General features: G+C 54.1%; 4 protein-coding genes across 14 annotated transcripts in view; 2 read left to right on the top strand and 2 right to left on the bottom strand.

Moving 5' to 3' along the window:
* Positions 1-25,784, bottom strand: part of HNRNPM (heterogeneous nuclear ribonucleoprotein M) — a 175,560-nt gene that overhangs the window by 113,602 nt on the left and 36,174 nt on the right. The gene's annotated exons all lie outside the window — the stretch shown is intronic.
* Positions 7,710-18,230, top strand: KANK3 (KN motif and ankyrin repeat domains 3). 4 transcript variants are annotated; one of them, XM_082837055.1, is made up of 11 exons: positions 7,710-8,306; positions 8,814-8,930; positions 9,721-11,013; positions 11,098-11,197; positions 11,401-11,598; positions 11,710-11,794; positions 12,275-12,491; positions 16,401-16,543; positions 16,672-16,872; positions 16,945-17,043; positions 17,974-18,230. In XM_082837055.1, the coding sequence occupies exons 2-11, from the start codon at positions 8,897-8,899 to the stop codon at positions 18,049-18,051; spliced, it is 2,448 nt and encodes an 815-aa protein (XP_082693181.1). In that variant the 5' UTR covers positions 7,710-8,306; positions 8,814-8,896; the 3' UTR covers positions 18,052-18,230. The 4 variants fall into 4 exon arrangements, with proteins under 4 accessions (XP_082693181.1, XP_082693180.1, XP_082693182.1 ...); XM_082837054.1 differs by having other exon boundaries at positions 11,707-11,794; XM_082837056.1 differs by lacking the exon at positions 16,672-16,872 and having other exon boundaries at positions 11,707-11,794.
* On the bottom strand, positions 18,421-19,548 carry RPS28 (ribosomal protein S28). Its single transcript, XM_082835570.1, has 4 exons — positions 19,467-19,548; positions 19,325-19,372; positions 18,703-18,836; positions 18,421-18,497 (listed from the first exon to the last, which is right to left on the bottom strand). Exons 1-3 carry the CDS (start codon positions 19,503-19,505, stop codon positions 18,714-18,716), a joined length of 210 nt encoding a protein of 69 aa, XP_082691696.1. The 5' UTR covers positions 19,506-19,548; the 3' UTR covers positions 18,421-18,497; positions 18,703-18,713.
* NDUFA7 (NADH:ubiquinone oxidoreductase subunit A7) lies at positions 19,647-25,190 on the top strand. The gene is made up of 4 exons (XM_082835379.1): positions 19,647-19,725; positions 20,180-20,229; positions 23,449-23,598; positions 24,978-25,190. The coding sequence occupies exons 1-4, from the start codon at positions 19,675-19,677 to the stop codon at positions 25,066-25,068; spliced, it is 342 nt and encodes a 113-aa protein (XP_082691505.1). The 5' UTR covers positions 19,647-19,674; the 3' UTR covers positions 25,069-25,190.

The raw sequence follows: 25,784 nt of genomic DNA, 5'->3' as shown, positions 1-25,784 counted from the left end.
CAAGAGAAGCCACCACCCACCGCAACGAAGAGTAGTCCCCCGCTCACCGCAACTAGAGAAAGCCCGTGCGCAGCAATGAAGACAAAAGGCAGCCAAAAAAAAAGTCTACAAATAATAAACTCTGGAGAGGGCGTGGAGAAAAGGGAACCCTCCTACATTGCTGGTGAGAATGTAAATTGGTGCAGCCACTATGGAGAACAGTATGGAGGTTCCTAAAAAAACTAAAAATAGGTTTATCATGTGATCCAGCAGTCCTGGGAATATATCTGGAAAAGATGAAAACTCTAATTCAAAAAAGATACATGTGGGACTTCCCTGGTGGTCCAGTTGTTAAGAATCCGTCTTGCAATGCAGGGGACACCCATTCGATCCCTGGTGGGGAACTAAGATCCCACCTGCCGTGAGGCAACTAAGCCTGCACGCCACAACAACAGAGCCTGCACACCGCAACTACTGAGCCTGCGCACCACAAGGAAAGATCCCACATGCCACAACTAAGACCCAATGAAGCCAAAAAATAAAAAATAAATAAATATTAAAAGGAAAAAAACCCAAAAGATACATGCACCTCAATGTTCATAGCAGTACTATTTATAGTAGCCAAGACATGGAAGCATACTAAGTGTCCATCAACAGATGAATGGATAAAAATGTGGTACATATATGCAATGGAATATTACTCGGCCATAAAAAAGAATGATATATTGCCATTTGCAGCAACATGGATGGACCTAGAGATTATCATACTAATTGAAATAAATTAGACAGAGAAATACAAATATTATATGATATCACATATGTGGAATCTAAAAAATAATACAAATGAACTTATTTACAAAACAGAAACAGACTCACAGACATAGAAAACAAACTTTTCTATGGAAAGGGAGGAGTGAATTAGGAGTTTGAGGTTAACAGATACACACTGCTATACATAAGATGGATAAACAACAAGGACTTACTGTATAGCACAGGGAACTATATTCAATGTCTTGTAAAAACCTGTAATGAAGAAGAATCTGGGGAATTCTCTGCTGGTCCAGTTGTTAGGACTCCACACTTTCATTGCTGAAGGTGTGGGTTCAATCCCTGGTCCGTGAACTAAGGTCCCACAAACCTTGCAGCGTGGTTAAAAAAAAAAAAAAACGACTGAGAAAGAATATATATATACTCTTCATTGTGGTGCGTGTGGGTTTGCTGTCCACCAGAAGCTAACACAATATTGTAAATCAACTATGCTTCAATCAAATAAAGAAAAAAAGAACCAGCCTAATTTATCACTTTCAGAGGATTATGGGGAATTAATTCACTATTTAGGTAAGTGGTCTCTAAAGGGAAAGAATCAAGCATTCCTACATGAACGTGCCACTAGGTAACCAAATGGAACCTAAGGGAAACATCTGCAAGGGAAGAATTTTAGCTAATAAACAAGGACGAAATTCGAGGAGGAGGACATCGCTATTTTGCATTCACCACCAAGTTAGTTCTCAATGGCTGCTGGCCTCATGCAAGGAGAGACAAAGAGTGTGAGCCTGATGTTGATGGGACGAACAGCACCCACAATCGGGCCAAAGGCATCAAACCCTAATCTAATCCCAGTTCTGGAAACAACTGCAAATTTGCCTGGAAGATGAAGGACAGAGAACCATGCCAGCGTGCACCACGAGGATGGGATCAGAACCACCCAGACCGTGGGAAACAGCCTGAGTTGTGCAATCGATTTATTGCAAGGCAGGGAAGGGATAGAGGGGAACCCATGAATTAAGAGACTTAAAAGATATATATATATATTTTGCATGTGCAAGACTAAACCACAGTGTCTAGAGATTCAAACTTCCATGATAAACTATTCAGAAATGCCAGGCAGTGACTATCACACAAGTCACAACAGTGGTTCCTTTGCGGAGCGAGGAGGCACTGTGATTGGGATGCAGCCTGTTGGAGGGGCTTCTGGGGTCGCTGGTGACATGCTCTTTGTTGACCTGGGTGGGGGTTAAAATGATGTTTGCCTTCCAGCTGAGTTTCTCACACTCAGCGCTATCAACATTCAGGCCAGATGATTCTTGGTTGTGGGAGAATACCCCGTACATTGCGGGATGTTTAGCAACATCCCTGGCCTCCACCCACTAGAGACCAAGGACAGCCCTTCCCCCCACTCCATCCTGACAATCAACATGTCTCCAGTTATTGCTGAATATCTCCCAAGGGACAAAATCGCCCCTGGTTGAGAACTGCCCCTTAGGAACTCCTTAAGTTATACATTTATTTTTATGTGGTTTCTTGGATCTAGCTTTCTGTGTGTGTGTGCATTTTTAAATTTTTTTAATTTAATTTTTATTTCATATTACAGTAGAGTCGATTTACAATGTTGTGTTAGTTTCAGGTATACAGCAAAGTGATTCAGTTATACATATACACGTATCCATTCTTTTTCAGATTCTTTTCCCATATAGTTTATTACAGAATATTGAGTAGCATTCCCTGTGCTATACAGGGTAGGTCCTTGTTGATTATCTATTTTATACATAATAGTGTGTATATGTTAATCCCAAACTCCTAATTTATCCCTTCCCCCCCACCTTTCCCATTTGGTAACCATAAGTTTGTTTTTGAAGACTGTGAGTCTGTTTCTGTTTTTGTTGTTTTAATATTTATTTATTTATTTGGCTGAGCCTGGTCTTTAGTTGTGACACACAGAATCTTCATTGCCGCCTGCAGGATCTTCATTGAGGACTGTGGGATTTTTTTCTTTTTTTTAATTGTGGCATGTGGGAACTTTTAGTTGTGATGTGTGGGATCTAGTTCCCTGACCAGGGATCAAACCCGGGCCCCCTGCATTGGGAGCGTGGAGTCTTGACTGCTGGACCAACAGGGAAGTCCCTGTTTCTGTTTTGTAATGCATTTTATTTTATTTAAAAAAAATTTTTTAATTCCACTATAGTTTTCATGGGGGAAACTTGACAGGATTCTACAGTTTATTGGGAAGAAAAAAAAAAAGACAGTGAAAATAGCCCAGGAATTTTGCAAAAAGTGGAGTATCAGATATTAAAATATATTCTAAAGCTACTGTAGTTAAAACAGAGTGGCACTGGGACAGAGAGATGAATCTTTGGAATAAAGTAACTTGCCTCCAATGGGCCCCATTTTATCAGATAAAGTCTGAGCTGCTTCAGACACACCCTTCTGCCTGTCCCTCCAGCTCCCCTCCCACCAACATCTTGACTTAGTCAAAGTTCACCATATCTTCCTTTGCATGTGCATTTTCTCCTGTCTGGAGTACCTTTCCTTAAGTGTCATCCCTATAGGCTGTCTCCCCAGATCCTCTACGACAATGATGTGTCCCCTTTTCTCTTCCCATAGACTCCAGTTCCCATCCCTGTTACCCCCTGACCATAAACCATAGCTTGAAAATCTGTCTCCTCCTCTCAGCTTTGAGGCCCAGGATGGCAGGGATTATGTTCCCCTCAAGGACCTGCACAGTGCCTGGAACACCGTAGGTGCTCAATAAATGCTAAATTAATAGGGGGAAAATCTGTAGATTCACTTTCGATCATATTTTCCAAATGGGTTAAAGAGTTCAATGTAATTTCAAATCATTCTTTAAACAAACATTTTTTAAAAATTGTATTGAGGTTGGACTTCCCTGGTGGTTAAGAATCTGCCTGCCAATGCAGGGGACACGGGTTCGAGCCCTGGTCCCGGAAGATCCCACATGCCATGGAGCAACAAAGCCCATGCGCCACAACTACTGAGCCTGCGCTCTAGAGCCCGCGTGCCGCAACTACTAAAGCCCGCACGCCTAGAGCCCGTGCTCCGCAACAAGTGAAACCACCGCAATGAGAAGCCGGTGCACTGCAATGAAGAGTAGCCCCCACTTGCCGCAACTAGAGAAAGCTCGCGTACAGCAACAAAGAGCCAACACAGCCAAAAATAAATAACTAAATTTATTTTTTAAAAAATTTATTGAGGTATAGTTGATTTACAATGTTGTGTTAATTTCTGCTGCACGGCAAGTGATTCATATATATATATATATATATATATATATATATTCTTTTTCATATTCTTTTCCATTATGGTTTATCACAGGGTATTGAAATAGTTCCCTGTGCTATATAGTACAACCTTGTTGTTTACCCATTCTATATATAATAGTTTGCACCTGCTAATCCCAAATTCCCAATCCTTCCCTCCCCCACCCCTCCTCCCCCTTGGCAACCACAAGTCTGCTCTCTATGTCTGTGAGTCTGTTTCTTCAACAAACATTTATTAAGTACCTACTGTGTGCTTGGGGCACTGGATGAAACAGTGTCCAAAATCAATCAGTTCCCTGTCCTTATGGGGAGACAGATGGCAAACAAAGAACAAAATAAATAATAGATTGTTTTCAGATATTGAAAGTATATAGCTATTAGATTCATAAAACAGAGTGACTGGAAAGATAGTGACTGGAGAAGGTCCACGTTAGGCCTTTAGGGGACTGGAACACACAGGTTGAGCCCCCAAAGGTAGGAGAAGGTGGCCAAGTGAACAGGTGCAGGGAAGAACAGTTCAGGAAGATTGAGCAGCATGCGCAAAGGCCTGCGGTGGGAAAGATCCAGGGTCCAGGTCCCTCACCCAGACACTGGGACAGGAGCGTCAGCTTCCACCCAAGGTATCTTCCAAATACACAAATCCCACAGGGTAACTGTCCTGCTTAGAGTGTTCCCGAGGCTCCCTGTCCCCTGTGGATCATACGGAAGCCCTTTAGCCCTGAGCTGGGCACCACTCGGCCTCTGCTCTCCCCACTACGGACCCGAACGCCCTCAAGGGCAGTCACTCCAGGCCCCACCCCAAGCCACTCGCCACACCCTCAGCGCCGGGACAGTGCGGTCCACCCCGCCTCACCATTGGACAGTTTCGGAGAGCGTGGAACGCTGGTTGGCTGACGTGGCCGTCAGTTAGGGTCAAGGCCTTGATAACCGGTCCCCGAGCTTCGAGGGGGCGGGCTCGGGTGCGGGCGCGGCTGCGGCTGCGGCTTCAGGTAAAGCGCCAGATTTCGGGGCACCGATGGGGTCCAGGAGGGATCAGGGTACTCAGCGGGACGGGGCGCTGCGCTACTAGCCCCTTTGCGGGCTCAGCGCGCTGCGACGGGGCGGGCGCTGTGTCCTCTGGCTGGGACCCCTCCCACACTGGGAGTCCCGGGTGGGCGGCGAGCAGAGTCGGGGGGCTCTGGATTCTTGAGGTCTCCTACTTCCCGCCCTTCAGGAGCGAAGTGGGGGGCTTTGTTCGCCCCCTGGCGCCGCAACCGACTTCGGGATGCTTTCACAGAGTCGCTCCTGGACAGCTTGGGGACCCGGGTCCATTCCCTCGCGCTGGACCTGAGTGTGTGTGTGTGTGTGTGTGTGTGTGTGTGATGGGGGGTGATTCGGAAACGGTGTTGGGGGGAGGGACGGATGGCCCCCGGGCCGGCAGACAATGGACAACGGATGGAACCGCCCGGCGGCGTTTCCTGTAGGAAACTGCTCTGTCTCCGTGAGGCCGTCCTGAGGGGACAGGGAGGTGGGGGGTGCTGACCTCAGGACCTCCCCCTCCCCCCATCATCAGCCTCCACTCCCACTTCAGGGGTCTGAGAGTCCCGCCCCAAAGTTAGGGGGTGCCACCACCCAGAGCCTCAGTCCGGGAAGACGCTCCCTCCCCAAGACCGGGATCTGCACTGCCCGCCTCGTATCCCACCCCTCAGGTTTTGTGAGCACAGCTCTGAGTCCCAAAATAGTCCCTGGGGCGGGAGTGGGGGCGTGTGGTGTCGGCTCTGACGGCCTAATAAGGGGGTCTCAGGCAGAGGATCCGGATCTAAGCTTGCCAGCTCGGGCAGGGAGCGGAGGAGAGAGGAGGGCAGTTGCACGCCTCCACTCCGGTGAGGCTGCAGCCCCTGGAGCCGCCACGGTTTGGGCCTGCTCTTCCCGTCGGGGACACACGCAGGGGACAGGCAGGAGTGCAGGCTGGGAGGGCCGACCCCCTCTGGCTCTTTGCTCCTCCTGGGGAGGGGAGGGCTGTTTATAGAAAGCCGTCAAGTGGAGGGGTCAATGCAGAAACACTGGCAAAGCTGCAGGGTTCAAATCCTGCTTCTGCCCATGTCCGACTTTGGCTGGGTCACTTAATCCCTGTGTCTCAGTTTCTCCATCTGCACAATAGGGGGAAAGAATAACCTACCTCAAAGGGTTTACCTAGGATTTTTTTTTGAGTTACCCATAAATTGCTTAGAATAGAGGCTAGCCTGTAGTAAATGGCAAAAGTCATTGGCATATTTTTATTTACCATTCTTGGGGCATCCACCCATTTTTCAGGTCAGTTTCTGGGTCTGGCTGCTCCAGCTGGTTTGGGTCTTAGGAATGACTCACAGCTGTTTTTTTTGAATTCCCAGGGTCTCAAATTTGGGTGTAACCAGGTCCCCGGAGTGGGGGGAGGGCTGACCCCACGGAGTCACACGGCCAGCTGTGTGTGAGGCAAGCCCAGACCCCTAAGCCCCAGCCCAGGTTTTTTCCATGACCCAGCTCTTCCCTGGCAGTTTCCTGAAAACAAGTCCTGAGAGGCACTGGCTGTCCTCCGTGTTGCCCTGCTGGCCGGCCCCTTACAGCCAGTGTGAGGGGACGGGAAACAGCTGCTTCAGGACTGGAAGTTCCCCGTCACTCTCCCTCCTTGGGGTGGGTTGGGGGAGGTGTCAGGGACCCAGGCTGGAAAGAGTGGTGAGTGGGAGGGTTCACCCAGCTGTGGAGCAGAATGAGTCCGGTAGACCAATGGGTGCTCAGTTGCTGGTGGGTATTAGGCACGCAGGTGGTCATCCGGAGTGCAAGAGACCAGAAGGGGTGACTGGGAAGGTTGCCAGGTGGTTAGCACAGATGGGCTGTAGGTCAGGAAGAGTACAGATCGGGTCTGGCAGGCACCTGCTGGTGGAGGGCTGGGCAGACAAGAGGTCCCCGCCAGAAGATGAAAGCCCAGCCTGAGGGCATTTCCCATAGGCAATTGACTTTACTGCTTTATGCCTTCTTTTCCCCCATCTGGAAAAGGGGGAAACATCCTACCTTGCAGGATTATACTTGTGGCGGGGGTGGGGGGGTGGGGGGTGGTTACATTTAGTCAGGCCAGGCATAGAGTAGGCACTGGATACAAGCTGCTTTCCCTTCCCTCAGGGTTTTTCACGTGAGCTCTTCAAAGCCCCATCTTTCCTGCCCTATACTCTCTGAATCAAATTTCTGGACTCAATATTTGTCCTTGTTAAATATCACATTATTAGATGTGGCCCAATCTCCCCAGTTTCTTAGCGCCTCCATCACATCACCTGAAGTGTCTCTATCCCTTTAGCCCTAAGCATAGCCACAGCTCCGAGTTTTTTGTTTGTTTGTTTTTGTTTTGTTTTCTTGTTTTTGGCCTCAACACATGGCACGGCTTGTGGGATCTTAGTTCCCTGACCAGGGATTGTACCCGGGCCCTCAGCGGTGAAAGCACCGAATCCTAACCACTGGACGACCAGGGAATTCCCTAGCCACAGTGCTGACAACCTGGGTGCTTGTGGTTCCACTACAATCTCTTACAAGCCAAGGGCAGAGCCCTGTGGCACTCCAGTAGAGACATCCCAGGAAGACTGGTATCCATTGATTTGCATCCTTGGTGCATCTGGCCCACAGCTCTCCATCATTCCTAAAGGATCTCACAAGTGACCCTGGTATAAATTCAGATGTACATGAGCCCTCGAAGGGCTTCCAACCTTCGCCTTCCTCTTCTGAATGTTCACACTCCACCCCTTTGAGCATCAATTTCTTTCTTTCTTTCTTTCTTTTTGGTACGCGGGCCTCTCACTGTTGTGGCCTCTCCCGCTGCGGAGCACAGGCTCCGGACGTGCAGGCTCAGAGGCCATGGCTCACTGGCCCAGCCGCTCCGCGGCATGTGGGATCTTCCCGGACCAGGGCCCAAACCCGCGTCCCCTGCATCGGCAGGCGGACTCTCAACCACTGCGCCACCAGGGAAGCCCTCAATTTCTAATTTTCCCCAGGGACCGAAGAAAACTCAGCAGGTCTGGAATGCACCTCACCCTGCCCCTGCCCCGGCTGCTCTCGTTCTCTTGATCATCATCTTCTTTTTCTTTTTTCTTTTTTTTTTTTGCCACGCCATGTGGCATGCAGGATCCTAGTTCCCCAACCAGGGATCGAACCCTTGCCCTTGCCGTGGAAGCACGGATTCCTAACCACTGGACCACCAGGGAGTTCCCCTCTCTTCTCCTTTTGATGCCCTTCCTGCCGCCTCCTGCCCAGCAGGCTGAGGCCTGGCATGTGAGGGTCCCCACAGTCATTCATTCCAAACTTTCTTTTTTTATATATAAATTTATTTATTTAATTTATTTATCTTTGGCTGCGTTGGGTCTTCATTGCTGCACGCGAGCTCTCTCTAGTTGCGGTGAGCGGGGGCTACTCTTCATTGCGGTGTGCGGGCTTCTCATTGCGGTGGCTTCTCTTGTTTCAGAGCACGGGCTCTAGGCGCACAGGCTTCAGTAGTTGTGGCACAAGGGCTCAGTAGTTGTGGCTCATGGGGTCTAGAGCACAGGCTCAGTAGCTGTGGTGCGTGGGCTTAATTGCTTCGCGGCATGTGGGATCTTCCTGGACCAGGGCTCGAACCTGTGTCCCCTGCATTGGCAGGCGGATTCTTAACCACTGCGCCGCCAGGGAAGTCCCCATTCCAAACTTTCAAGGCCACTTGAGGGAGGAGGGAGGAGAGGGCCTGTGTGTGGGGGTGTTGGGGTGGTGGTGGAGAGGACCTCTTGGGCCTGTTTACTCACTCAGAGTCCGGACTGACCCCAGAGGCACAGCCAGAGGGACAGGGCCCAGCCCCACTCTCACCCCCTCTGGGGGCTACTCCAGGAAACATGGCCAAGTTTGCCCTGAATCAGAACCTGCCTGGTAAGTGTGCAAAATGGGCTTTGCATGTGTACAGATCCACACTTGGCACCCAGATGCAGACACAGCCCTGCAGCTCCCTCCTTTGCAGAGTGGCCAGAGGGCCCTTTATAAAGGTGGATAATATCATGGCTTAAAATCTGCCTCTGGTGCCCTGTCACAGGTGGAATAAAACTCCATCTCCTCATGGTGGCCCAGAAGGTTCCCCACAATCTGGTCCGAGCCCACCTCTTCTACTCCTCTACCCCCTCCCTTCCTTCACTCTGCTCTGCACATCCTCATCTCCACCGGCTCTTACTCAGGCCCACCCTGGTCATTCCACCCCAGGGCCTCTGCATGGGCTGTTTTCTTTTAGGAACCTCCTGTCTCAGCTGCTTCCTCCCCCTCATTCAGGGCTCAGCTTGTAAGTCCCCTCCTCAGGAAATCTGCCCTGACAGCCAGAGCCCACGTCTGTCAGTTATTCTCTGTTTCATCTTGGAATTATTATTATTGTCCTAAGCACCGTTTGGAACGATTGTGTTTATCTGTCTCCTATAAGAGGGCAGGGATGCTTGTCTTGTTCACTGCTATGTCCGCAGCACCTAGAAAAGTGCTTGGTACATAGTAGGTGCTCAATTAACGGGTGAACCCTCGACTTTTTGGGAGCAGAGAGGCGTTTAAGCCTTGGGTGTGCAATCCAGGTGTGCAGGGTTTGGTGCAGGTGGAGTCGTGCAGGCGTGTCGTGGGGCAGTGGGGACGCGTTCTCCGGGTCTCTCCGGCTTAACGCCCCTCCACGCCCCTGTCATGCCCACAGACCTGGGCGGCCCTCGCCTGTGCCCCAGCGTGACTGGGGGAGCTCGCAGCCCGAGTTCGCCCTACTCAGTGGAGACGCCCTATGGCTTCCACCTGGACCTGGACTTCCTCAAGTACGTGGAGGAGCTGGAGCGCGGCCCCGCCGCCCGCCGCGCCCCGGGCCCCCAGCCCGCGCGCCGCACCCGCGCGCCACGGGCCGGCCTCGCAGGCGCGCGCAGCCCAGGCGCCTGGACATCCTGCGAGTCCCTGGCCAGTGACGATGGCGGAGCACCGGGCGCTCTCTCCCCGGGCGCACCGTCGGGGCTCATGCTGCTGCCGCTATCGCCGCGCGCACCCGTGCGCAATCCGCGCGTCGAGCACACGCTCCTGGAGACCAGCCGGCGGTTGGAGCTAGCGCAGGCGCACGAGTGCGTGCCCAGCCCCGGCCGCACGATCCCGCGCAGCCCGCGCGGATCCGGCCACAGCAGTCCCGCCCCCAACCCGGCCCTGGCCTCGCCCGGCCCCGCGCAACTGCAGCTGGTGCGCGAGCAGATGGCAGCGGCGCTGAGGCGCCTGCGCGAGCTCGAGGAGCAGGCGCGCGCGCTGCCCGAGCTGCAGGAGCAGGTGCGCGCGCTGCGCGCCGAGAAGGCGCGGTTGCTTGCCGGGCGCCGGCAGCCCGAGCCCGACGGGGAGGCCGAGGCGCGCCCGGACAAGCTTGCTCAGCTGCGGCGGCTCACCGAGCGCCTGGCCACCTCTGAGCGCGGCGTTCGCGCCAGGGCCAGCCCCGGGGCTGATGGCCCCGACGGGTCGGCTTCTAGCCTCAGTGCGGGTGCGCTGCAGGTCCTCGATGGGGCGCCCCAGACGCGGGATACAGGCACCCAGACCGTGCCGGAGACTGAAGAGGCGGGAGCCCAGGCGTTGCCGGAGACCCAGGAGGCCGGCGTGGGGACAGCTCCCGAGACCCTCGAGGCGGAAGTGTGGGTGACGGAGGCTCTGCTGGGGCTGCCCGCGGCCGCCGAGCGCGAGCTGGAGCTGCTTCGCGCCAGCCTGGAGCATCAGCGCGGGGTGAGCGAGCTCCTGCGGGGTCGCCTGTGCGAGCTGGAGGAGGCCCGCGAGGCTGCCGAGGAGGCACAGGCAGCCGAGGAGGCACAGGCAGCGGTGGCGGCCCAGCCCCAGCCGTGCGAGGCTGCCACCCAGACCCCGTGGGGTTGTGCCGAGAGGGCCACGCAGACCGAGCCCGCTGTGGAGGCCCCTGCCCCGACGCAGGAGAACCTGCCCGGACCCACGGATGAGGACAGGGCAGTGGCACCCGCGGGTGAGTCCCCTCCCCGTCCCTCGCTGAGCCCTGGTTTGCTGGCCACCGAATTCTAACTCACTGTCTTCATCTGATCTCCGCCAGGCACTCTCAAATCCATTATGAAGAGGAGAGACGGTACACCTGGCGCCCAACCCAGCCCCGGACCGAAGAGCCTGCAGTTTGTTGGGGTCCTCAACGGAGAGTGAGCACTTTCCCCCTCCCCATGGCAGCATCTTCTGGGACTGGAATGGGGTTTGAATCCCAGCTCTGCCCCTCGCTCGCGGCGTGGTCTTGGCAAGCCTCAGTGTCCTCATCTGTAAGATGGGAACAGCCACTCCCACCTCGCAGGACTCCAGCATGAGCCCCCAGGGGAGGCTCAGCAGATGCCTCTCACCCTGCCCCCAGGTACGAGAGCTCATCCAGCGAGGGCGACAGCGACAGCGAGGACGGCGCTGCCGAGCTCCCGAGGAGCAGTTCGTCGGGCTCAGGAGACGACAGCGGCGGGGGATCCGACTCCGGGACCCATGGCCCTCCCAGCGGCGGGGAGGCCCGGGACCCCGAGCCGGAGGCAGAGCCAGAGCCTCAGCCGGGCGCGCAGGGGAGGTGAGCAGCGCCGCGGACACGTATTAGGAACGGCTGCTCTCTTTCCCGTCTCCCCACTCCCCATCCCAACCCCTCCTTAGCCTCTCCCTGTCTGCGTCTCCTCGGCAGTAGGTGCGAGCTGAGCCCGCGTTTGAGGGAGGCGTGCGCAGTGCTGCAACGGCAGCTGAGCCGGCCCCGCGGAGTCGCCCGCGACAGTGTGAGTGCGGGGAGAAGCCTTCGCAGGAGTCATAGGCCCGCCTGGGACCTCCTCTGACGCCTACCTAGGGAAGAGCATCGGGGTCTTTAGAGTTAGGAGGGTCCCAAGTTCCGTCACCTCGCGCCAGGGCCCTGCACGGATCCCAAGCTCTCCAAAGGGCTCTTCGCCCCAGGACAGGGCTGATCTTTCCCTGATTTCCCAAAAGGGGTCCGCCCCAAGCCCCAGCCCCACTCCCGGACTCCCCAAAGACAAGCGCTCACCGCCTTCCGCCACTTCAGCTTCTTCCCCAGGCTCTTCCTCAGAAGGGGAGCATCCCTGCCCCCTCGAGCCGGATACCCACACTAACTGCACTCCCTCCTCGAAAGGGGTGTGGCACTAGGAGTGACCATCCTCCCCTGCCTGGGTTCCCAGTCCCGCCCCCACACCCTCCCTGCCACCCCTTCCTGGACCCTCGCCGAAGTCTTTCCCCCGTCCTGGCAGGGCGCGGCGCGCCTGGTGGCCCAGGAGTGGTTTCGAGTGTCGAGCCAGCGGCGCTCTCAAGCGGAGCCCGTGGCCGGGGTGCTGGGCGCGGTGGTGCGCCTGGGACGTGAGCTGCTGGAACACGTGGTGAACCTGACGGATGGCAACGGGAACACAGCCCTGCACTACAGCGTGTCCCATGGGAACCTGGCCATCGCGAGCTTGCTGCTGGATACAGGTCAGCATTGAGGAGGGGTGGGGAGGGCACCAGGGAATAGGGAGCCAGGGAAGGGAGAATCTGGGCAGGTCCTGGCTGGGAGGACCTGGAGAAGGATGCAGAGAACGGCTGGCCAGGCAGAGGGCACCACTGGCCTTTCTCTGGAGGTTACATGACCCGTTGTGGATAGATTGACCTCTCTGAGCTGTGAGCTCTGCCCTGACCTGCCTCTCACTTTGCAGGAGGAGGGTATTCTGGGCTTTGGGATTGGGTAGACCTAAATGTAGAGGAATTACTTCATTTCACCAGCTTTAGCTTCCTCTGTGAAACGGGGGATGCAGTGCCTCCCTCCCTGGGCAATTGTGGTAACACACACGTAGAACTGCACCAGGCACGCAGGTCAGTCAATGGTCCCCATGCCTTCTGTCCCTGAATCTCCAGCCTTGGCGTTCACCTTGTTCCTGAGCCCCACTATCCATCCACTGCCTCTTCAGCCTCCAGGGGATGTACTGACTGGTCAGGGCTATGACTGCCTCCCGGGCTGGGACAGTGGGCCTGCAGTCCTCCACCACCAGGTCCTGCGTTGGCCCCATCTCACACACATTTCTATCATCTGTCTCAACGTTTCCCCCTCTGGAGCAGAGATACACACATCCAGGTGTTGCTGAGTCCACAGACATATATTGAGAGCCTTCCAGGCACCAGTGCAGTGCCAGGATGGGGGTGGGCCACCCCCATGAGACTCACAGCAGAGGGGACAGTGGACAGTAGACAAACTGATTGCCCACCAAGAGCTCTCCTCGGTGTCCTCCTTCAGGTCCAGTATCCTCTGGGGCCTGCCCTGCCTCTCCTTCTCACTGCAGGCTGAGGCAGGTCCTGCTGTCCCATCCTGCATGCCACCCCCCTAAATACACAGATCCATTCCATTTCTGCAGGTCTTGGTGACCGAGGGGAAGGGCACAGCTACTCTGGGCTGGAAAAGGAGCTGGGGCTTGGGAGGAGGGGACAATGCATGAATTCAAAAGGTATTTCCTGGGACTTCCCCGGTGGTCCAGTGGTTAAGACTCCACACTTCCAATGCAGGGGGTGCGGGTTCGATCCCTGGTCAGGGAACTAAGATCCCACATGCTGCGCGTCGTGGCCAAAAAAAAAAAAAAAAGGTATTTCCTGGGCAGCTCCTGTCTTAAAGGGGGCTGAGGACTGGGGTTATGGAGGGTGGCAAGGCAGTCATCTTGGTTGCAAGGCCTGAGGCTCCTTGGATCCTCTTATTTCCTGCATTTGAACCCCCCCCACCTTCAGCTCCAACTTTCCAGACCTTGCCATGGGCCTTCTGGTTCTCACATGGGTCAGCCCCTTTGGCCCTCCCCACCCCCAGGACCCAGAGCCCTCAGTGCACCCTTCACGCAGGGGCTGTTTCCTCTCATCTCCCTGGAATGAAGGGCCTGGACATGGCTGTGTCCTCCTTGTTCTTTATCTCCACTTCCAGACCGTTTCCCCTTCCTCCTTTAGTCCCATCTTGGAGCCTCTAATTGATCAGACCACTACTCCCTCTGCCCCTTCTGACTTCTCCCTCTCATCTCGTCACTCTTCATTTCTTGAATCTTAGCTCCTGGCGGGTTCTCCTCTCCAGCCTAATCCTCACCAATAACAGTTTCCTGATGGATGATCCCTCCCACTTCCTGGCTTCTCAGTTCCTTTTTTTTTTTTTTTTCTGGCTATGCCACAAGGCATGTGGGATCTTAGTTCCCCGACCAGGGATCGAACCTGCACCCCCTGCAGTGGAAGCGTGGAGTTTTAACCCCTGGACTGCCAGGAAGTCCCTTCTCAGTTCCTTGATCTACTCCTCTCCCTTCACCCTGCCATCAGCCTTACACTTGTAAGGTCACCACAACACCTTGATGTCATCAGTAACTATGCCCCCTCCATAATCTCACTTCCTAGCATTCTCTCCTGAACTCTCACCATCCAACATCTCAGCTCACTATCTCCTGTTGCCCAACTCCCACAGTCCTTGAACCTCATGGGACCAGTATCCATTGCTCCCACCACATTTCACTGTTCTGTCTCCTTGCCTCCTGGCCTATCATTAACTACTCCTTTATGTACCCTTTCAAACCCATCCCCATACCCCTCCCTCACCTCACCCTACTTGCCTGGCAGACCCCAGTGGGGCACACAGTAGATCCTCAAGTGTTTGTTGAATGAATGAATAAGCTTTCGTGAGCAGGGGCTCTGGGTGTGTGTGTGGGGGGAGCAGAGATAATTATCAATTTTACTCGATAATTATCAAGTAAACATAATTTCCAATAGGGGTAAGGTCCATGACAAAATAAAACCAGGGGAGGGAATCAAGAAACAGGGTGATCCTTTAGCTTAGCAAGGCCTCAGGGAAGGGAAAGGGAGAGGGAAAATAGGTGGGTCCCCTGGCTAACTGCAGAGACCCCACTTTGGTTATTTCTCTGAGCCCCCTTCTGTGCCCAACACCCTCCACCAGGGTCACAGAAGCTTGTGGATGGAATGGACACCTAGAGAGTATGCCACACAACTAGGGAACGCCCTTAATCCTGACTTAACCCTTTTACTCCCCAGCCGGTTGTCTCAGATCCGCTCTCACTAGGGCACCCTCTCCATGACCCTGATCCACTCCTTTCCCCAAACCTCTCCCACCCATTCATCTCTGCAGACTGTCCCTAGACTTGTGGAGCTTTCAGAATGGTGGGGTACACGAGCGGTAAACATTCTGGGGAATGAGGTCCAGAAGTAGGTGCTGTGCTGTGAGGAAGAGGGCCAGGATGGTAACAGAACTGACCCCAGAGGAAATGGAGCTGATGTCTGTGTTCAGTTCGGAAGGATGGGCAGCAGTAACCAGGCTGTTAGTTTCCTAGGGCTGCTGTAAAAAAGTGCCACAAAGTACCACAACGTGGGTGGTTGAAAAGAGAAATTCATTTTCTTGCAGTTCCAGAGTCCAGAAGTCCAAAATCAAGGTGTTGGCAGGGCTGTTTCCTTCTTAAGGGCTCAGAGGGAGAATCTGTTCTGTGCCTTTCTCCAAGCTTCTGGTGGCTGCCAGCAACCTGCAGCGTTCCGCGGCTTAAGGCAGCTTGTCTTCTCGGCCTTCTGCATCACATAGCTCTTAGTCTTTGCTTCTTCCGAGGATACCAGTCATATGGAATTAGGGCCTACCATAATGACCTCATCTTAACTTGATTATGGTTTGCAAAGATCTTATTTCCAATTAAGGCCACATTCACAGGTACTGGGTGTTAGGAGTTCAACATATCTTTTGGTGGGGCAATGGCGCTGGGGGGACACAATTCAATCTGTAACATAGGCTTGTGGGAGAAAGGCCAACTCCAGAGGAAGGGACAGAAGTTGATAACAGAGCCTCGGAGGCGGTGGTGAACAACGGCCTGTATTCCAGGTGCAGTGGGGAGACACAGGAGGGCTCTAAATAGGTGATGGGGCCAAATTTCTTTTGATCTCTTTCTGGCTGCTGCATGGAAACTGGAATGGACTTGGACACCCGGGGGGCCCAGCTGGCATTTCTCTGGGGGAGCAACAGTGGTGGCTTGGTGGGTAGTAGCTGTGAAAATAGAAACGTCCATTTCTCTCTCATTGAGCAGCTACTAGGTGGCAGGTATTACTCTAGGTACTGGGGGATACAGCAGCAGACAGAACGAAGCCCCCAACACAGTTTGAAATAGGAAGGTGAGGAAACTCTTCACTGAGATGAGATGCGAGCAGAACCCTGAAGGTAAGGGAGGAGCCATGTGGATCTTGTGGGGAGAGCCTTGTAGGCAGAGGGAACAGTACAGTCACGCATGACCCTCAGTGACCAACCTGACTAAACACATGAACCTGAGGCTTGGAGGGAGGCGAGTGGACTAGCGGGTGTCGGCTTCTTGGTGGACTGACCCCTCTTCTCTCTCCCAGGGGTCTGCAAGATTGACCACCAGAATCGAGCTGGCTACTCCGCCCTCATGCTGGCTGCACTCACCTCTGTGGGGCGAGAGGAGGACATGGCCGTGGTCCAGAGACTCTTCCGCATGGGCAGTGTTAATGCCAAGGCCAGCCAGGTGCGTAGATATCTCCTCCCTGGCTCGGAGTCCAGGGGTCTTTTCCACTTTTGGAGCCAAATGTCTGTGACCCCCCTCTTTCCCCCGGAGCCCACACCAGTCCTGTCCCCTTCTTTCCCATTCCCCAGACGGGACAGACAGCCCTCATGCTGGCCATCAGCCACGGCCGCCAGGACACGGTAGCAGCCCTGCTGGCGTGTGGGGCAGATGTGAACGTGCAGGATGCAGATGGGGCCACAGCGCTGATGTGCGCCAGCGAGTATGGGCGCCTGGACACTGTCCGGTTGCTCCTGGCCCAGCCAGGCTGTGACCCTGCCCTCCTGGACAACGTGAGCCACCATGGGGCTGGTGGGGTAGTCACACCTTGGTTCAGGGACCTGACTGTCCCTATCATCCCTCAGGAGGGCACCAGTGCCCTGGCCATTGCCCTGGAGGCTGAGCAGGATGAGGTGGCCACCCTGCTGCACGCCCACCTGAGCTCAGGCCAGCCCGGTCCCCCGGTGAGTGCAGCCCCAGCCCCAGCCCCAAGAGACAGTTTCCCAGCTGCACCGCTCAAGGATCCCCAGTGAGCCCCAGAAAGGTGGCTTCTCTTCATGCACCCCAGGGTAGTACCAGGGGTGGGGAACCTGCGTCTGAATTCTGTGGCTGGGATTTGATGTTCAACCTGCAGAACACCCAAGGGCTAGACACACCTTCACTTTATAGGTCATGAACCTGAGGCCTCCAGAGGGGACATGCCATTAAGATCAGAGTAGAGCTGTCAGACCTAGGTCAGACCATGTCGTGTCAGGGGACTCCTGTTACTGCCCCCAGGCTCACAGCAAAGGAATAAGGGACCCTTTAGGTCGAGGGGGCAGGGGAGGGGGGTGCAAGCTCCCCACAAGTCAGAGCTTCAGGGTTGGAGACAATGAGTTTGCCAGCAGCAGGCAGGAAGGGCTGGTTTGGGGGCAGAGGCTTATGTTCAAAAGGCAAGTGCCAGGCTGTTCTCAGCACTTTCATAATTAAACATCATTCTGGGAACTCCCTGGCAGACCAGTGGCTAGGACTCCACGCTTCCATTGCAGGGGCCATGGGTTCAATCCCGGGTCAGGGAACTAAGATCCCGCATGCCTCATGGCACGGCCAAATAACACAAAACGAAGCAAAACACCAACTCATGCTGTGAGCCTAGCCATCCCGCACTCTCCTGTAGAGATGGGGGAAAGGAGCCAGGGAGGCCAAGTGCCTCTTCCAGGTCACATGGGACAGAGGCAGGATTCAAAGCCAGGTGCTCTGGCTCTGCTGTAAAAGGTGGGGTTCCTGCTTAGGCAAGCTCAGTGGACAGAGGCAAGACCTCCACTAGGCTAAGCAGCCCTGAGTCTAAGGGGGCTGAAAGCCAGTGTCCTGCCTACAGGAGACTGACAGCAGCCCTCCTCAACCTCTCTCACCAGCTGCCCTCTGACCGCCCCATGGCCAAGCCTAGTGAAGGAGGCTGCAGTGACGGTGGAGAGGACCCCCCACCTCAGTGACTGGCCTGACACACTGGACCTGGATTGGGGGAGAGCTTTCCCTCACCCACCTCAACCTCGGGGCACAGCAAGGGTCAGGGTCCACAGGGAGGGGCTCAGCTTGAACTCTGCAGGGTGAGGTGGGACCTGAGGCACTCTGGTCCACTCACTTCTCCAAACTTTTTCCTTAATAAAACATTCCTAACTCAGCTTGTCTTGTTTTGGAGATACACACAGACACGTGCTTCTTCCTCCTCAAAAAGAAAACGCGTTGTTGGGGAAGACGACAACTCCACCCCCCTTCCAGAGTGCAGTGGGTCAGTGCAGACCATCTGGGGGTCCCATGGGGGAGTTTTATAAGCTTCGTGGCAACTGACACAAAACCCCAAGTTTACACAGAATATAAACGCTTTATTAACAGCAGATCCTCCTCGTGGGCCAGGTAGTCGACCCAGACATCCAGGACCCTGTAAACAAACCCAAGTATGAGATGCTGACAGGTCCCTCTCAGCAAGTGGCAAACTCCCTCCCCCGTCTTGCCAATCTCAGCAAACCCTTTCTTCACACCCCGCTACCAAGAGCCCCTGCAAGAGCCCCTCATCCGTATGCTTGGCGAAACCTCCCTACCACCAGCCAAAGGTCTACTGTTTCCCACTCCAGTTGTGCACTCACCAGTCCCAAGTTCAGCGCAGCCTCCGAGCCTCTCGCTCTGACTCCAATAGGGTGAGCACGTCGCCCTCGCGCACGGGGCCTTTCACGTTTCGGATGATGGAACGGCTCGTGTCGTCCATGAATTCTACGCGCACCTATGGGGTTGACGGGGGGGGTGGGGGACCGGGAAGAAGTCAGTGTCGGCCACAAACTGGCACCGTGGGATAGCCAGCTGACTTGGATTCAGAGAACGTGCCTGCTTAGACACACTTAAAAAGGGGGTTGAGCCTGGGAAGTAGGTCTGGGCCGGGAGAGAAGCCGGAGAAGGGCCGAAGCGTGGAGAACAAAGCTCTCGAGCGCCAGAAAAAGCCACTGGTGGGGGACAACTGCCGCTCTGGGCCCGTCGGGGACGCGAGCACAATCGTGAGGGCGTGGAGCTACACAGTGGTCGTTGGGATTGGCTGAGCCAGGAGAACGAGGTATGTCAGAGCCCAAGGAATGAGGGGCAAGGCCTCGGCAAAGGCTCGGACCGTCCGCGAGCTTTCCGAAAAAGGGTACGTATCGGTTCTCAGATACCAGGGCACAGAAGTCATCATCGGAGACTCAAGACCCCAGACCCCGCCTCCTCGTCTCTCCAGCTCACCTGCGTGCACTGTCCCTGCGAACCGGTCCTGCCCAGCACCTTGGTGACCTGGGGTAAAGAAGCTGGGATCAGATCTGGACCACCCGGTTCCCCTACTCCTTCCTCCCTCATCCGGGCCCTCAAACCCGGGCTTCCGCCTCACCCTGGCAAGCTTGATGGGCTGCACACGACTCGTATCCATAATGGCGGCACGGCGACTGATCGGGCGGAGAGGAGTCACGTGCTTCGGAGAGAACGTTTATAAGGCGTCCTAGCCCCGCCCACTCCCGTTCTCGCGAGAACATACTCCATGTTCCCAGCAGCCCTGGCGGTAGAGACGTCACCGGCGCCCTTCAGCGCAGGGTTGAAAGATGGCGTCTGCTACTCGTTTCATCCAGCGGCTGCGGAACTGGGCATCCGGGGTGCGCGGGGCGGGAAGGGCTGCACTGGGGAGGGTGGGGCTGTGGGCTCCGTGCGCCCCGGACACGCTCCCGTTACTCACCCCCCTCCTGCACCTTTGGGGCCGAGGCCAGTGGTGCCGAGATTCTCCTTATAAGCCGGGACCCCGCTCTCAGCCCGGAGCTTCCAGCTCTTGACCTTTCCAGCCCAGGGCACGCCCACCTCCACCTCCAGCCCTTGGCCCTCTTTTGGCTGGGGTCCCACTCAGGCCTGGGATTTACCTAGTCCTTCTTAACTTTGGATCTTGTGGCCCCGGCCTCCAGCTTTCCTGTTCACCTCCAGGGCCCATATCCTTGTCGCCAAATGCCCGTCTCCCGCCTTCCCTTCATTTGTCCAGCCCTGGACTGCCCCACGTTCGCTGGCCTTCTGTTCTGGGGTGACCTGCGGGCTGACCTCCTTCCTCTCTTTCTCCCACAGCAAGACTTGCAGGCGAAGCTGCAGCTGCGTTACCAGGAGATCTCCAAGCGGTGAGCAAGCCCCGCTCGCTGCCCGGACTGAAATCCTGTCCTTCCATCAAAAACAAAACTCGTCTTTTAGACCCCTGAAACACTGGGCCGAAATCCTGCCTCTAGCCGCCTCTAGTGGAGGCAGAGGTTTGCCTTTAATCTTGCTGGACTATGTCTGAGAGTGGTGCTCGTGGAACAACCAGATGGGGCTTGAATTATGAGTGGGAATCCTCAGTGTGATTTGCAGTCCTAAGTGTGGCCCTGTTAGTGTTATCATCCCCAAGCTACACATGAAAATATTTGAGGCTCGGAGAGACTAAATCATTTGCTTAAAATCACTCAGAAGCCAGCAAGTAACAGCTGGGATTTGAACCCAGAAGTGTCTTGATTTCAAACTCATTTGAGTCCAAAAATTACTTGACATTTACAAACCCCTGCTGTGTCCTCAGCCCTCTGGGATACCAGTGCTAACAAAAAAAATTCTCATGGAGCTCATATCCTGGGGAGGAGGGAGAAACATAACATAGTAGGGAAATAAACACAGCAAGTAAAAAACATTGTTCTAAAATGCTCTGAAGACAAAGTGAATAAGCTGGAGGGTGCCTACCTCAGATCAGGTAATCAGGAAAGGCCTCAGGGATTGACATTTGAGTCACCTGAAATGCCGAAGGATAGTTATTAAAACATTCCGGGCAGAGGCAGCAGTAAGTGCCAAGGCTGTGCAGCCCGACAGAGCCAGAAGTAGGAAGGAGGCTAGTGTGGCTGAAACACTCTGAGGAATGGGGAATAGCGATATATATATGAGTGGCAGGCAAAGGTAAGGCAGCCATGGAGGGTTAGCATGAAAAGAAGAACAATAACATTAAAATAATCAAGTCTGTGTGAATGCCTGCATGTTGTGACTGATTCCAAATATCAAAAGTTTTAAATTGCTTTTCCATCCAGGGTAGTTGATACAGTTGAGGAAACAGTTTTGTAAAATTTTCAACTTTTTTTTTAAAGGGTAATGGCGCCCCCTAGTGATTCATTTAGGCCTTTCCGTTGGGCGCTGGTTCTTTTTATCCTTTGTGTGCTCGTTTTCTGTTGGTCCCTGGCCAACAGAGGGTCATCTCTGCACTCCAGGGGTTAAGCAGATTCTAACTTCAACACAGGATATTGCCTTTATTTATTTTATTTTTAAAAATTTATTTATTTATTTATTTTTGGCTGCGTTGGGTCTTCATTGCTGTGCGCGGGCTTTCTCTAGTTGCGGCGAGCGGGGTCTACTCTTCTTTGCAGTGCGTGGGCTTCTCATTGCGGTGGCTTCTCTTGTTGCGGAGCATGGGCTCTAGGCACGCGGGCTTCAGTAGCTGTGGCTCACGGGCTCTAGAGCTCAGGCTCCGTAGTTGCAGCGCATGGGCTTCGTTGCTCTGTAGCATGTTGGGATCTTCCTGGACCAGGGCTCGAACCTGTGTCCGCTGCATTGGCAGGCAGATTCTTAACCACTGTGGCACCGGGAAGTCCTATTTTATTTTTTTTTAATTTTTAAAAAATATATTTATTTATTTTTGGCTGCATTGGGTCTTCGTTGCTGTGCGCGGGCTTTCTCTAGTTGCGGCGAGCAGGGGCCACTCTTCGTTGCGGTGTGCAGGCTTCTCATTGTGATGGCTTCTCTTGTTGCAGAGCACGGGCTCTAGGCGCTCGGGCTTCAGTAGTTGTGGCACTCAGGCTCAGTGGTTATGGCACACGGGCTTAGTTGCGCCGCAGCATGTGGGATCCTCCCAGATCAGGGCTCGAACCCGTGTGCCCTGCATGGGCAGGTGGATTCTTAACCATTGCGCTACCAGGGAAGTCCCTAATTTATTTTTTATTTATTAAAAAATTTTTTTTTGGCCGTGCCGCACAGCTTGTGGGATCTTAGTTCCCTGACCAGGATCGAACCCGGGCCATAGCAGTGAAAGCACCGAGTCCTAACCCCTGGACTGCCAGGGAATTAGGATACTGCTTTTAATATTAAGTTTTTAAAGTTTGTTTTTATCTGTATTTCTTTTTTTCTCCTTGGTACAATGACTATCACTTGTTTTAAGAAAAACTTAAGTCCTGGCAAAATGATTATCAGAAAAAAGTTGGTTAAAAACCCAGATGAGGGACTTCCCTGGTGGCGCAGTAGTTAAGAATCCTCCTGCCAATGCAGGGGACACGGGTTCAAGCCCTGCTCCGGGAAGATCCCACATGCCGCGGAGCATCTAAGCCCGTGCACCACAACTACTGAAGCCTGCGCACCTAGAGCCCGTGCTCCGCAACAAGAGAAGTCACCACGATGAGAAGTCTGCGCCCTGCAATGAAGAGTAGCCCCTGCTCACCACAACTAGAGAAAGCCTGTACGCAGCAAAGAAGACCCAACGCAGGCAAATAAATAAACAAACAAACAAAAAAGATGAATGAGAACCCGATCTGTTTATGATTTTTCTATCTTTTCTGCCCTCCGTCTCTGCATTGGTTTCCAGGGAAGCACATCTTTTGTTAGTGATTTTGTTTTTTGTTAGTGTCTTTTGTTAGCGAGGTTAGCGATTAGTTTTCAGACCTCAAACTTTGTATATTGACCCCAGGGTTTAGTCAAGCGAGGACAGAGCTCTGTTCACTCCCCCTCTGGTGGCAGCGACCACGAGGTGGCAGCAGAGACCCCAGAGGACAAAATGCTCTTTGAGTAATAAGGCTTGATCCCAGTAGAGTTCTTCAGAGAGTTCCTGAGAGAACTGGAAACCCAGAGGTTCTGCAGCCTGGCCTTTGGGGACAAAACCCCTCAGAATGAGCCAAGTCTGGGGTTGTTTCCCAAGCATTTGCTGACCACGATTACTTGGTAGGTGATGGGCAGAGCCCCAGGCCCCAGCCTCTTCATTTCCCGAGGACCTGTGGTGGAAATGAGGCCAGCTGCCAAGCTCTGGGCCATGGAGAGGTGGGAACAGGCCTCCCTCATGAAAAGTTCCTCCATACCTGCCACGTTTGGGGCAGGTCGGGGACCTGTGGTGGGGCAGACCCAGGCCTGGCCTTCCAGCACCTTCACATCCAATGCAGGCATTGGACCCTCCCCAGGCATATGGTCATGGCAGTGTATCAAGGGATACCCCTGGCCTGCAGCACATCCAAGGGCCTGCCGACCCCAAGCCTCGTGACTGAGGTGATGGGCCCATGTTCTAGCACAGCCACGCAGTGAGAACGACTTGTCATTTTTGTTTCAGTGCCCATGTTCTTTCTCCTCAGAACTCAGCCTCCTCCCAAGCTCCCCGTGGGCCCCAGCCACAAACTTTCCAACAATTACTACTGTACACGTGATGGCCGCCGGGAAGCCACGCCGCCCTCGATCATCATGTCCTCACAGAAGGTGCTGGCGTCAGGGAAGCCAGCAGAGAGGTGAGGATGCCTCAACACCCCTCCTGCGACCAGCCCTCTCTCCTGCTTGTGCTTTTCAAGGTCCCAAGTCTGTTGAGCATCAACTGTGGTAGGAAATGTACTGCCGGGGGCTTTTCATCTGAGAGCTCATGAATCCCCACCCACCCTGGGTGGGTTTCCTGCAAAAAGCAGAGGAAGCTCCAAGGGCCCTTCGAGGGCCTTGGAAGAAGCCCAGGGATTGTTGTTTTTCTAATTTTATATTCTTCTCAAAGAGAGAATTGTATAAACCTCAGGCCCCTCAAAACCCACTTTGGTCCCTGGCATCAGGCACTGTCTCTTAATTAAACAGGAACAATAATGTTATTTACTTTAGAGAGTTCTGCTGGGACAGAATCCCAAGACTGGGTGGCTTATAAACAATAGAAAATTGTTTCTCTTGGTTCTGGAAGCTGGGAAGTCCAAGTTCAAGGTTCCTGCAGATTCGGTGTCTGGCACTTTCTTTGTTTATAGATGGTATCCTTTTTTTTGCCACACCATGCAGTATGTGGGGTCTTAGTTCCCCAACCAGGGATCGAACCCATGCCCCTTGCAGTGGAAGCGCTGAGTCCTAATACTGGACCGCCAGGGAAGTCCCCACAGACGGTATCTTTTTGCCATGTCCTCCCATGTTGGGAGGGGTAAGGGCTCTCTAGGGTCTCTTATAAGGGCACTAACCCCATTCATAAGGGCTTCACCTTCATGATCTAGTCACCTCCCAAAGGCTCCACCCTGTAACATCATCACATTGGGGTGTAGGATTTCAACATATGGATTTTGTGGGGACCCATTCTGTCGATAGCAGAGTCGTTCTGAGGATTAATCCTCATAATTAAAATCTGTAAGCTCAAGAATGGAGTCAGTGCCATATCTGCCTCCTGATAACTCCATGAGTTAGGCAGCGATGGCCCCTGCTGCAGAAGAAGAAATTGAGTCACAGAGAGACCAAGTGCCCTGCCCGGGTCACACCGCTGGCAGGTAGTAGACGCATGATTTCAAAGCAGTTTGCCCAGACCCCCAGTGCTGGTCCTTGGCCCTTCTGCCAGTGTCCTGTTCCGGGGCAGCGGGAGTGGGGTGCGAGTGGGAAGGGGTGCTGGAGGAGGAGCCCAGCTATTCATGCTGGTTCTGGGACCAGGAGCCAAGGCACGCCAACCAGGGGTTGATGCAGGGCTCGGGGCTTGTCAGCTCACCCTTTGGGGGACCCCATTGGAGGGCTCTGGGCATTCTGAAACACCCTGCACCCTGGCCTCCAGATCCATGGTGTCAGCAGATGTGTTCCTGCCGGGGCAGGGGGGTCTCCCGCAGCTTCCTCCACACTGTTCTCTGAAACCTGGGCCTAACTCAAGTCTGTTTTCATCTTCCAGCTCGGCTGTAGCAGCCACTGAGAAGAAGGCTGTGACGCCAGCTCCTCCCATAAAGAGGTGGGAGCTGTCCAGGGATCAGCCTTACCTGTGACACTGTGCCCCAGGGTGCCTGGCTAAGCCCTCAGGGCCACTGGAGTGCTTCCTCTTCCTTGGACTTTGGATTCCCTCTGGGGAGAACGTGACCTAATTTATAAAAAATATATATTGAGCTCTCCAGAATCGCTTCTGTTTTTACTTTTGAAAGGACACACAGGCTTACTTGAACTTCAGGTTGAAGTTGGTGCCGAATCTCTTAATCCCATGAACGTTCCAGGAGCAGGGGAGGATAGTGGTTCTCGAGCTCCAGGGTGACGGTGCTGTCACTGGGCACAGAGATGTCACCGTCCCTTTCACGAGGGCCTGGCTCTAACTCTGAGAGTGTCAGAGAGGGTTCCAGGACCTCTGGGTGTTTGGGGGCACTGACTGTAAAGGACAGTGCGGCGGAACAAAAACAGCTCGCTTCCTTGTCTCCCGAGAGCTCTCCTAGCCATTGCTTGTGCGGACATTCACCAGCAGGCTCCCACTGCGGCCCCTGCCTGACCTTGACCACCCTGCCGCTCAGCAGGGATGGCAGAGGACAGTGAGGTGGCTCACAGGGAAGGCTCACCTAGGCCAGTGGGGAAAGGCCTCCCTGAGCCAGAAACGTTTCTGTGTGGGCCTGGGGGACGCGAGGCGGAGTCAGCCCAGGAAAGGAAGGGGCTTCTTTCTGTGGAGGAATAAGCAGGGAGTGAAAGCTGAAAAGGAAATGGCCTTGATTCGGTTGTAGGA

This window comes from Leucopleurus acutus (assembly GCF_964270905.1).
Source record: "Leucopleurus acutus genome assembly, chromosome: 3".
Classification (NCBI taxonomy): Eukaryota; Metazoa; Chordata; class Mammalia; order Artiodactyla; family Delphinidae; genus Leucopleurus; species Leucopleurus acutus.
This window is presented reverse-complemented; position numbering and strand designations above follow the sequence as displayed.

Bases quoted from the DNA above. Each gene is read 5' to 3' on its own strand.
- KANK3 (XM_082837053.1), top strand. From the start codon at position 8,897: ATGGCCAAGTTTGCCCTGAATCAGAACCTGCCTG. The intron at 11,795-12,274 runs GTGAGTGCGGGG...CCGTCCTGGCAG, and splicing joins GCGGAGTCGCCCGCGACAGT to GGCGCGGCGCGCCTGGTGGC. The intron at 12,492-16,400 runs GTCAGCATTGAG...TCTCTCTCCCAG, and splicing joins GAGCTTGCTGCTGGATACAG to GGGTCTGCAAGATTGACCAC.
- RPS28 (XM_082835570.1), bottom strand. From the start codon at position 19,505: ATGGATACGAGTCGTGTGCAGCCCATCAAGCTTGCCAGG. The intron at 19,373-19,466 runs GTGAGGCGGAAG...TCTTTACCCCAG, and splicing joins AGCCCATCAAGCTTGCCAGG to GTCACCAAGGTGCTGGGCAG. The intron at 18,837-19,324 runs GTGAGCTGGAGA...TCAACCCCATAG, and splicing joins CGCAGGGACAGTGCACGCAG to GTGCGCGTAGAATTCATGGA.
- NDUFA7 (XM_082835379.1), top strand. From the start codon at position 19,675: ATGGCGTCTGCTACTCGTTTCATCCAGCGGCTGCGGAACTGGGCATCC. The intron at 19,726-20,179 runs GTGCGCGGGGCG...TTTCTCCCACAG, and splicing joins TGCGGAACTGGGCATCCGGG to CAAGACTTGCAGGCGAAGCT. The intron at 20,230-23,448 runs GTGAGCAAGCCC...CTTTCTCCTCAG, and splicing joins TACCAGGAGATCTCCAAGCG to AACTCAGCCTCCTCCCAAGC.